Here is an 11,067-nt window from a genome sequence, read left to right on the forward strand (position 1 = left end):
ATAAATAAATAAATAAATAAATAAAAGCGCCCTGGGGATGTAGCTCACTGCTAAGGGCCTGAGGTCCTCGGACTCCTGGGGTGGACCTGAAACCCCCACCTGGGAACCTAGTCAGAGGAGGCTCCAAGCAAGAGGGCACCGGTCCCAGCCCGAGGGTGGGGCTACACCATCGGGGAGCGGGTCCCCGCGATACGACAGCCCCTCATCTTCCCAGATCTTCCCCGAAGGGCAGTACTTCCACCTGCGGCACCGGGGTATATCCCAGCAGTCTCTGAGTCCGCACTGGGGCCACCGCTTGCGTCTGAAGAAAGACCCGAAGGTGAGCCTGCCCGGGAGGCTGCCCCTGGTGGGCAGGTGCCAGGGGCCAGCCTGGGGCCTTCTGTTATTCTTGTGACTGCCATAAATGGTCTGTCTTTGAGATTTGGTTTCCAGCTGGTCCCCAGAGGGGTGCCCACAGTGGAACCTCACACTATGTGAGGAAACGTGAAGGCCCTAGACACCGTGGTCAGGAGGGACAGGGACACCACTCCCCCACCCTCTCCAGCTCATAGGGTGCAGGAGCGGCACTGGCCCATTTCACCCTGCAGGAAAACGGTCCCTCAGGAGAAGATTCGTGAAGCTGCCCAGTGAGTCTAGCTAATCTGGGACGAGAACCCAGGCTCTAGATGCTCAGAGCTGGGGACCGAGAAAGGTGGCTGGTTCAGGGTTTGTAGGACAGATCAGATGTGGAGGACAGAGAGATGGGTATCAGGGCTGGCTTGGCACCCAGGAAACTGCCAGGATCCCTGAGATGGGGCAGAGAATATGAGCTGGTTTGGGGATGGGAGAGAAAGGTGGTAAGGAGGAAGCAGGACAGATGCCCAAGGAAGACAGTCCAGGCTGGAAGAACAGCATGTGCAAAGGTCCTGGGGTTGAGAAGAATTCACATGCCTTTGAAACCTCAAGGTGGTCACCAGCTGTAGTTAAGTGACCAAGAGGGAGGGGCTGGTGGGAGCTGGACATTCAGGGTCTTGTGTGTTTTCATCAGGGGACTGGAAAGCCAGGGAGGAGGTGGGCATGACCATGGAGAGGTGTCTTAGCTGGGGTAGAGGAAGAAGTGGCTGCTCTTGAGCTGATGCAGGAGGGAGCTGGCAGGGTTGGACAGAAGGATTTAGAGCAGGGAGGAAGGAAGGGCAGTGGTGGGACAGAGAAACCCGTCATCCCTGCCTCTCTCCATGTGTCTGTGGGCCTGAGGTGGGTGCCCTGCACCCCTAGGGCCCCTGCAACCACAGACAGAGCCCCAGACAAGGGGAGACCCTAAAGAGCACCTTCATGCTGAGCATAGTGACGCACACCTGTAATCCCAGCACTTGGGAGGCTGAGGCAGGAGGATGGCTGAAAGTTTGAGGACAGCCTAGGCTACATAGTGAGTTCAAGTCCAGCCTGAACTACATGGCAAGATGCAGTCTCAAAAAAAAAAAAAAAAAAAAAAGCCACAGCAAACACAGGGTCCCCACACAAGGGACCCTCCAGCCTCCCCTCCCCTACCTGAGGGACAGTCCAGCCACGTGTCCCTCTCAGGTGCGGTGGTTTGAGCAGCAGACGATGCGCCGGCGGGCAAAGCGATCCCTGGAGGTACCCACGGATCCCTGGTTCCCCAAGCAGTGGTACATGGTGAGCAGCCGGGCCGGGGCAGGCAAACACGGTGCCGCCACCACCCCCCTGACCCTGGCCCCCGGCTTGGTGCAGAACAATGAGATGCAGCCAGACCTGAACATCCTGCAGTCCTGGGGCCAGGGCCTGACGGGCCGGGGCGTCGTGATCTCCATCCTAGATGACGGCATCGAGAAGGACCACCCAGACCTCTGGGCCAATTACGTGAGACCTCAGGCAGCCGGGTAGGGGCTGTACCGAGTCCCCTACCTGGGGACGCCTCACACCCGGCTCCCGCCCCCACCGTCCCCCAGGACCCCCTGGCCAGCTATGACTTCAACGACTATGACCCGGATCCCCAGCCTCGCTACACACCCAGCAACGAGAACCGGTGAGCCCCAGCCCGTGGTGTGTGAGGGGGTCCCAGTGCCCCATGGGGACCAGGCGGGCTGTGACAGGTGCCCCCCTCGGCCCTGGACCAGGCATGGGACTCGCTGTGCTGGGGAGGTGGCAGCCATGGCCAACAACGGCTTCTGTGGTGCAGGAGTTGCCTTCAACGCCCGAATCGGAGGTACCAGGGTCCCTCGGGGGTACAGCTTGGGGGCAGAGGGTGGAGGGTGCCGCTGCGGCAGCTGGAAGATGGGGGCACGTGAGGGGAGGAAGGCTCTGGTGTCTGCCCCCTCCTTGCTGGGCAGTGCCAGGATCCCAGACAAGGCCCCGGGAGACAGGGCCGCGCGGGTTGGTGCCCGAGGGAGGCCGACGCCTGCCACGCAGGTGTGCGCATGCTGGACGGCACCATCACGGACGTGATCGAGGCCCAGTCGCTGAGCCTGCAGCCCCAGCACATTCACATCTACAGCGCCAGCTGGGGCCCCTCAGACGACGGCCGCACCGTGGACGGCCCGGGCATCCTCACCCACGAGGCCTTCCGGCGCGGCGTGACCTACGTGAGCACCCATGGGGCCACAGGGTGGCACTGCGCAGCCAGGCTGGGCACCAGCTGGCGTGACACCCCCTCCCTGGCCTCCTTGCCCCAGGGCCGCGGCGGACTGGGCACGCTTTTCGTCTGGGCCTCAGGCAATGGCGGCCTGCACTACGACAACTGCAACTGCGACGGCTACACGAACAGCATCCACACGCTCTCGGTGGGCAGCGCCACCTGGCAGGGCCGTGTGCCTTGGTACAGCGAGGCCTGCGCCTCCATCCTCACCACTACCTTCAGCAGCGGTTTGGCCACCGACCCTCAGATTGTGAGTGCCGCATGCTACAGCTGCCTGCCTCTGCCCACATGGCGCCTGCCCACCCTGCCCAAAGCCACTTTTGTTTGGTACTGGGGATGGAACCCAGGGCCTACTCACACACACACACACACACACACACACACACTTTTTAAATTTAATCTTAAGACAGAGTCTCTCTAAATTGCTAAATTCCCAGGTTGGGCTCAAACTTGGGATCCTCCTGCCTCAGCCTTCCAGAATACTGGGATTACAAGGATGCACCACCACGACCAGCTTATAGTACTTTCTGAGCTTAGTCTTTGGTACTTATCGAACTCAGTTTGTAGTACAGTGGCACCTCTGTTCATGAACTTAATTCTTTCTGTGATTCTGGTCACAAACTGAATTGGACAAGAATCCCCCCACCCTAGTACCGGGAATCGAACTCACAACCTTGTGCTTGCCAGGCAGGCACTGTGCTGCTGAGCTATATCCCCGGCCCTGGACAAGAATGAAACCAAATTTCCACATAAGGTCAACAATGAACCTAACCATTGAATTTGATTCTTTTCTCATACAGTTGTTTATGGCCAGTATCATGGAAAGAATTAAGTTCATGAACTGAGGCACCATTGTATTTTTTAAACTTAGTCCTTGGACTTTTTTGGGGGGGGGTACTGGGAATCGAACTGAGGACCCCACATTTGCCAGGCAGGCGCTGCACCACTCAGCTAAATCCCTGACCCCTCCTGGGACTTTTTAAATTCAGTCCTTGGTAAACTTTCAGTTTAGTCCTTGGTATACTGTTTGAATTCATCCCTTAATAGTTTTTGTTTGTTTGTGTTTTGTTTTGAGACAGGGTCTCTCTGTGTAGTACAGGCTGGTCTTGAACTCACTATGTACTCTAGGCTGGCCTCAAACTCATGGTGATCCTCCTGCCTCAGCCTTCCATGTGCTGGGATGACAGGCGTGTCCACCACACACAGCTTCCATACTACTTTTTGAACTCAGTGTGCAGTACTTTTTTGAACTTAGTCTTTAGTATACTGCTTGAACTCAGTCTGTAGTACTTTTTGAGTTAGTCCTTAGTCCTTTTACTTTATTTTTGTTTTTTTTGAGATAAGGTCTCACTGTGTAGTTCAGGCTGGCCTTGAACTCATTATGTAGCCCAGGCTGGCCTGGAACTTGCAGCGATCCTTCTACCTCAGCCTCCTGAGTGCTGGGATTAATATGTGCCCCTGCACCTGGCCCCTGAGTACTTTTTGAACTGGATCCATAGTGCTTTTCAAGGATGGTGCATGGAACTTGCTGAATAAGGGCTGAGTTTCACTGTACCAGACCCCAGCCCCACACTCTGTCCCAGGTCAGCACAGATCTACACCACCAGTGCACGGACAAGCACACGGGGACCTCAGCCTCCGCACCACTGGCCGCAGGCATGATCGCCCTGGCCCTGGAAGCCAAGTAGGTGCTGCTGGGGACCCTGGCCTCACCCTCGGGCCATACCCCTGTCGGGCTGGGGCTCATGGCTGCCCTGCACTGCCCCCAGCCCACTCCTGACCTGGAGGGACACGCAGCACCTCGTGGTCCGCGCCTCCAAGCCAGCGCACTTGCAGGCTGAGGACTGGAAGACCAACGGTGTGGGGCGCCAAGGTGCGGAGGGGCCGGGTAGGGGTCGGGGGAAGCGGGTCTGCGGGGCCTGTGACAGCCACCCCTCCGCGCAGTGAGCCACCACTACGGCTACGGGTTGCTGGACGCTGCGCTGCTGGTGGACCTGGCCCGCACCTGGCGGCCCACACAGCCCCAGAGGAAGTGCGCCTTGGAGGTCGTGCTGGCCCCGCTGTAAGGGGGCTCCCCGACACCCATCATTACTCCCAGGGGCGGGGTCAGCAGGGAAGGCAGGCCTCTGGCCTAAGTTTCCCAGTCTGTCAAGAGAGGGTGGGCCGCATAACCGGTGAACCCAGATCCGGCCAGCCGACAGGAGGGTCCTCACCGTCCCCAGCCCCATCCTGTCGCGGATGCTCGTGAAGAGGAATGTGTCGGCCTGCACCGGCAGCCAGGACTACATCCGCTCACTGGAGCATGTCCAGGTGCAGCTGTCTCTGTCCTACAGCCGGCGCGGGGACCTGGAGATCTCACTCACCAGCCCCATGGGCACCCACTCCACACTGGTGGACATCAGGTGCGTGGCCTGTGCAGAGACTGCCCAGGACAGCACGGATAAACGCACCCTGCAGCTCTGCAGGCCTTCCCAGCCCGGCCTGCTTATGAGGCCCCTCCTCCCTCTCTCCTGCTCCCCAGACCTCTGGACAACAGCAGCCAGGGCTACCATGACTGGACATTCATGTCCACCCACTTCTGGGATGAGAACCCACAGGGCCTGTGGGCCCTGGGCCTATGGAACAAGGGATTCTATTTCAACACAGGTGAGGACTGGGCCCGGCTGGGGGGCTCCTCTGTTACCCTTGGCCAGGGGGCCCCAGAGGCCTGGGAGGAGAATGTGCCAGCAGGCATGGTTGGCACACAGTAGGTTAACCATGTGGCCAACACAGTAGGCGTGTGGGTGTCAGGGGCGGGCGGGAGTCTGGCTGCTGGCAACAGTAGGTGGTTGGTGGCACGGGACCATGAGACCCGGGGCTCTGGTGAGAGGCCCCAGTAAAAGGGCCCAGGTCCTGGTGCGACCCAGCTGCCAACAGCCTCTCCCTCTCCCTGTGCCCACCGTGACCCTGGCCCAGGGATGCTGCACCGCTGCACGCTGCTGCTCTACGGGACAGCAGAGGATATGACGGCCCGGGCCCCAAGCCCCCAGGTGACCGGCAGTGCGCGTGTGCAGCGGGACGCAGAGGGGCTGTGCCAGGGTGAGTGGCAGCGTGGTGGCAGGGCTGGCAGTGTGTGTGTGTGGCCCCGGGAGGGTTGGCAGTGGGCAGGGCCTGGGGTGGAGCCTCAGCCTCATTCTCTCTTTCCACATTTCATGACCCTGTGCAGAATGTGACAACCTCACCTGCATCCTGGGGTAATTCTGCCTCTCCTGCTGTGGATGGGGGCACTCAGGCCATACCCGGCAGGCGGTGATCACGAGGCCTGGCTACCCCCACCATGAATACCCCAGCTGCCCGCTGCTCTGTGTGCCCAGGCAGCACCTGCCTTTGCCCCCCACGCTGCACGCTGGGTGAACTCCAGGGCTCCTGCCTAGGGCCCCTACGGCCACCTCCAGCCCTCTCCCCCTACCCGCCGCTGCTGCCAGCCCTGGCCAAGGTGCTGGGCCTGCCTGCTGTGGTTCTGGGGAGCCGCTTCCCACTGGCTCCGTGCAGGCCTCCACCCAGGACCGGCTGTGCGCTGGAACCTGGAGACCTGCAGGACCGAAGGCCGCCTCAACCCGGGCCCAGGGTGGAGTGACACTGCTGCTCCGATCCGACTCCGACTGGGACCTGCCCTGAAGGCCCCAGCAGCTGAGGGGAACTCAGAGTCTGGACCCCCAGCTGCAAAGGAGAGAAGGTCTCCTCCACATTTGGGGGTCAGCTGGGGGTGGGACGGACAGAGGCTGCATAGTGACCCGCATCCCTTTCCTGCCCCAGAGTCTGTCCAGTTCTGGGCTCCATGTCCAACCTCAGAGTTTGCAAATAAAGGTTGAAAAGAAGACGCCAAGCCTGTTGTTTCCTTTGGGGCAGGGCAGGTGCGGGGCTGCACGGCAAGGCGTCTGTAGGGATGACGTCAGGCCCTAGAGGGCCCGGAGGGCCACAGAGGAAGAATCAGCTGCAGTCCGGAGAGCCCAGGATTTGGGGCGACTGTGAGGGATCACATGCTGCTGATTCCGTGTCCAACTCTGGAACTGCTGCCCTCTCAGCCCCTCCCCCGCGCACTGCTTGTTTTTTGAACGTCCGGAACTAGGTAGTAGTGACCCTTGCACATCGCTTGACCCAAGCAAATACAAAGCACAGAACTACTTTAAATGGAAACAAAGCACCTTGCTCTTCTCAATCCCAGCCAGGAAGGAGGCGGCAGGATGACCTCAGGGAGGGGAGGAGGGAAGGGACCCTCCGCTGCCCACTCCAGATGGGGAGGTGTTTTGGAAACGTGGGAGCTTCAGCCAGGTCTGGCAGGCAAGCTGTGACATGCACCTGTGTCCCTGGCCACCTCGTGGGCGATCAGAGCATCTGGCATTTACTGAACACCCATTAGGCGCAGCAGGGACAGGCAGTGATGCTGTCCCATACCGCCATGGGGGTTGGCGCCTTGCTGTCCTTTTGCGAAAACCCAAGCCTCACATGCTTTGCTACTCATCCAGAGGGACTTGAACGCGAGCTCACGCGCACCCCTTGTGCTTCCAATTCTGCTGGCCGAGGACGGGAAGGAGTGTAACGGGTGAAAGGCTGAGATCCCTCTGGTCCAGTGCGGCCTCTTTAAGAAGGGGCGGAACCTCGCGGAGAGCCGCCAAGGAGCACTGGAGAAGACCGGAAAGCGCCGGCGCGTGTCCCGGTTCTCTCGCCGGAAGCGGAAGTGGCGGCGCTGCTGGTAGCTGTAGGTACGCGGCCAGATAGGGGGCGATCAGCTGCAGAGGTGTTCACGGGCAACTGAGGCCGACGTCTAGCCGGACTCTGAAGCCGCAGGCCTTCTGTTGGACGAAGGGAAGGCCACCAGCGAGCACAGAGGAGCGCTCCGCGGGGCGGCAGGGCGGTCTCCCCTGGGAGCGGGCCGCGGCAGGTGTGTACGAGTTCGGGCAGGAGCTCGGCCCCGGCAGAGACTGAAAGGTGGACGCCCTGTTAACGCTTGCTTCCTCTGTCCCTAGGGATGGGCTCCAAGGCCAAGAAGCGCGTGGTGCTGCCCACCCGCCCCGCGCCCCCCACGGTGGAGCAAATCTTGGAGGACGTGCGGGGGGCACCGATCCATGACCCAGTCTTCACCGCATTGGCCCTGGAAGGTAGCACAGGGGACGCTCATCCCAGCTCCAGCACCAGAGCGCAGGGCCGGGGAAACCATGAAACTGGAAATATAGATTTGAGTCAGGGGCTTGAGCAGGATCTTTATCCATTCTGAACCTCTCTTCTCATCTGTAAAGTGGTGCCATTTTAGGAGACCTCTAAAATGGGTTCAGCGTTATAGTCTGCAGCCATGCCCAGCCTGAACCTTGGGGGCTTTGTTTGTTTGGTTGGTTAGTTGGTTAGTTGAGTTTTTTGAGATAGGATCTCACTATGTAGCCCAGGCTGGCCTCGAACTAGTGATCCTCCTAGCCTCCCAACTGCTGGGATTACAGATGTACACTAGGACACTGGGTCTGAGCTTGTTTTGTTAGTTTTTAAAGATTTTTTGGAGATAGGGTCTTTATAGCTCAGGCTTGCCTTAAACTCACTGTGTAATCCAGGCTGGCCCTGAACTCACAGAGAGTTCAAGCCTCAGCCTCCCAAGTGCTGGAATTACAGGCATGCGCTATCACAGGCTACGCTTGTATTTGTAGTGCCCCAGCCCCAGTTTTTACATTTTCAGTGGGAATGAGAATATTGTGTGACACATGAAAACACAAAGTCTGGATTTCAACGTTCGTCAATAAAAGTATGGAAAAATAAAAGTATGGGCCCATGACTGGTTTGTTAAGGAGCAGGCCAGCAGCTGCTGTCACTGTAACGGCATAGTTGAGTGGTAGGGACAGATTGCTCTTTGGCAGAAAAGTCTGTGGACTGCTGGTGTAGAAGACAGAAGTAGGAGCGTTGGCACAGACCAAATGTCATCCCAGCTACTGTACTTAGGAGGCAGAGGCAGGAGGATCACAAGTTGGAGCCCAATGTGGGTAACTTAGTGACTTAGTGAGACCCCATCCCAAAATTTAAAAAGGGCTGGGGATGTAGCTGAGTGTGAAAGCTCATACGTATGCACGCACGTGCACACACACACACACACACACGTACACATAGAACTGCTGGTGGCTGGTGTGTGTGACATGTGGGACCACACAAGTGGATGTTCCCATCTCCCAGAAAGTTCTGTGCAGCAGCAAGACTCCATACGTGTAGACTCTGAGCTGGTTGACCCAGGGTGCCTGAGCCCCAGTTTGAGAACTGTGGCGGGACCCCCACCGAGGGTGGCTTTAGGGGTGTGGGCAAGGCCAGCAGCACCGTGGCCGGTGCCAGGCGGGTGGTGCATCTCTCATGGGTCCTGAGCGCCCTTCCTGAAGAAGGTGCTGACAGGCGATTTTTAACTGAGCACTAGTGCACCCCAGGCTGCACTGGATGTGGGGCTGTCCAGCGGGGACCATGAAGTGTCTCTTTGGAACCCCAAACCTTGCACTTTTTCAGTCCTGTGACTTTGGCCCTGTGCTTTCTCAGGAGCAGGGTTTTCTGCATGTGTTGGGTCACCAGGAAGCAGAGTTCCACACCTTCTCCCGTGGCCAGCTCCAACTCCCCAAGTGCTGGCCGTTGTGTGGGGCTCACACACGACTGTGTTCTGTCCCTAGAGTCCCCGGCCCCCGCCAGGAACACCGAAGACCCTGAGGCCCGGTGGGAGCGGCTCTACCAGCAGGGCCAGGCCTATGTGACCGCCAATGAGCAGCTGCGGCAGGCGGGGGCCCAGCTGCGGCAGAAGTGCGAGGACCTGCGTCACATTGGTGAGGAGCTGGAGCAGGACGTCGTCCAGGTGACACAGGCTGCGCTGCCGGTGACCTCGGCCGCCTCAGGCTAACTGCGCCTGTGGGTCTGGGGCGGCACCCACGCTGCCCCCCTGGCCTGCTGTTGGGAGGCGTGTGCCCAGGGTGGCACCCCACTCGTCTCTCACCCTCGAAGCTCTGGGTCGTCATGTCCTCCTGTGACACTGGGCAGCAGGAGCCACCCAGCAAGGCCCAGCACAGGGCCGGGAGGTGCAGTGTGGGCATAGCTGCCCTGAGTGGTCCGTCCCCTCCTCTGCCCACGACAGCTCTGATCTTAGCGGGACTCTGCCTTGGCACCGCCTCCTCGCCTCCCAGCCCACTGCTCAGGGTAAGGGGCACCTGACCTAAGGCGTGCACAGCCCTCTGCCCCTTGAGCCCCAGGCCTGGCTGGAGGATGGGGTGTAGCAGCCCCTGTTGACTGTGTGACTCAAGATGACCTAAGACTCTGGTCCTCCTTCCCATTTGGATCCCGCCATGAGCCAGCTTGGTCATTACAACAGCCCTGGGCTGCTGCCCTCACGACCCTACTGGCCTCAACGGAGACCCCACCCTGGCCTCCGCTTGCTTGCTATCACCTCGGTGAAGGGATGAGCTGGAGTCTTCAGGCCACGCTGCTGCCGCACGGCTCTGGCCCCACCTTTGCTGCAGGCAGCTGCGGGCTGGCTGGAGGCTCCAGAAAAGGGCTTTTTGCCTAAACAAATCAAATCCAGGCCGCAGCTGTCAGGATGATGAGTGCCAGGCCAGCAGGGTGATGCAAGCCCAGCTTGGTTCTGCCAGGAGCAGAGACATTGACGTCCACATCTAGAGCCCCAAGCCCAGGGACTGCTGTCCTTTGCTGTCCAGACTTAGCTTCCAGGAGACCAGGCTTTGTTTCTGGAACATCAAAGATGTTCCTCAGCCAGGTGTAACAGCACACACCTGTCATCCCAGCACTCGGGAGGCTGATGCAGGAGGATCTCAAGACTCTGTCTCAAAACAAATTTTAAAAATAGATGTTTCTCTTTCCCCGAAATGGAGGTGCTGTTTAAACCTGCGAGAACCCCCTTAAACTAGAAGCTGGATCCTAGGGGACCCAGCCTAAAGCTTCAAGGGCTTGCCCCTGTTACCCACCCCAGAACTCTGCTGCCAGGCCAGCTGGGTGCGGGCATCTGGGGAGCTGACCCCTGTGAGCCCCTTACTGCCTCACACTGCTTCTGTCCCCTGGGCCAGGCTGTGCCCCCTGGAAGTGACCCTCACACGTAGCCACCCCAGCATGTGTGTTGGTTTTGATCTCAGTAAATGGGCTGGCATGGGACCTAGTGGCCCCTGGTACCCTCCTGACAGATGGCTGCTGTGGCTGGCAGGCCCTCCCGTCCTGTCCCACATGAGCCACAGGCCATCTTGGGCACCCTGGCTTCCCCATCCTCACCCTGTCTTGAAATCAGGAGCTGGAGGTGATTCGACAGCTCGTTTTATTAAAGGTGCACAAGAAGCCAGGTGCCTGCTGGGCATTGTCCTTCGGCCGCACAGATGCTTTACATGAGTGGGGTGGGTGCGCAGGCCGCAACTATTTACACATCCAGTTAACACTGAGGAGACCTG

General features: G+C 59.2%; 2 protein-coding genes across 2 annotated transcripts in view; both read left to right on the plus strand.

The window, feature by feature from the left end:
* Positions 1 to 6,491, plus strand: part of Pcsk4 (proprotein convertase subtilisin/kexin type 4) — a 35,827-nt gene extending 29,336 nt beyond the window's left edge. The window contains exons 2-15 of the mRNA XM_013505058.1: positions 56 to 319; positions 1,561 to 1,653; positions 1,729 to 1,857; positions 1,947 to 2,023; positions 2,115 to 2,203; positions 2,407 to 2,579; positions 2,670 to 2,882; positions 4,216 to 4,316; positions 4,402 to 4,505; positions 4,577 to 4,694; positions 4,855 to 5,034; positions 5,154 to 5,278; positions 5,588 to 5,710; positions 5,838 to 6,491. Coding sequence (XP_013360512.1) covers positions 56 to 319; positions 1,561 to 1,653; positions 1,729 to 1,857; positions 1,947 to 2,023; positions 2,115 to 2,203; positions 2,407 to 2,579; positions 2,670 to 2,882; positions 4,216 to 4,316; positions 4,402 to 4,505; positions 4,577 to 4,694; positions 4,855 to 5,034; positions 5,154 to 5,278; positions 5,588 to 5,710; positions 5,838 to 5,869 — 1,821 coding nt within the window. The 3' untranslated portion in view covers positions 5,870 to 6,491. The remainder of the gene's footprint in view (positions 1 to 55; positions 320 to 1,560; positions 1,654 to 1,728; positions 1,858 to 1,946; positions 2,024 to 2,114; positions 2,204 to 2,406; positions 2,580 to 2,669; positions 2,883 to 4,215; positions 4,317 to 4,401; positions 4,506 to 4,576; positions 4,695 to 4,854; positions 5,035 to 5,153; positions 5,279 to 5,587; positions 5,711 to 5,837) is intronic.
* An 829-nt stretch (positions 6,492 to 7,320) lies between these two features.
* On the plus strand, positions 7,321 to 10,959 carry LOC102030438 (chromosome unknown open reading frame, human C19orf25). The gene is made up of 3 exons (XM_005405964.2): positions 7,321 to 7,553; positions 7,639 to 7,770; positions 9,298 to 10,959. The coding sequence occupies exons 2-3, from the start codon at positions 7,641 to 7,643 to the stop codon at positions 9,519 to 9,521; spliced, it is 354 nt and encodes a 117-aa protein (XP_005406021.1). The 5' UTR covers positions 7,321 to 7,553; positions 7,639 to 7,640; the 3' UTR covers positions 9,522 to 10,959.
* The last annotated feature ends 108 nt before the right edge of the window (positions 10,960 to 11,067 follow it).

Source organism: Chinchilla lanigera, unplaced genomic scaffold (assembly GCF_000276665.1).
Source record: "Chinchilla lanigera isolate Chin_1 unplaced genomic scaffold, ChiLan1.0 scaffold00094, whole genome shotgun sequence".
NCBI lineage: Eukaryota > Metazoa > Chordata > Mammalia > Rodentia > Chinchillidae > Chinchilla > Chinchilla lanigera.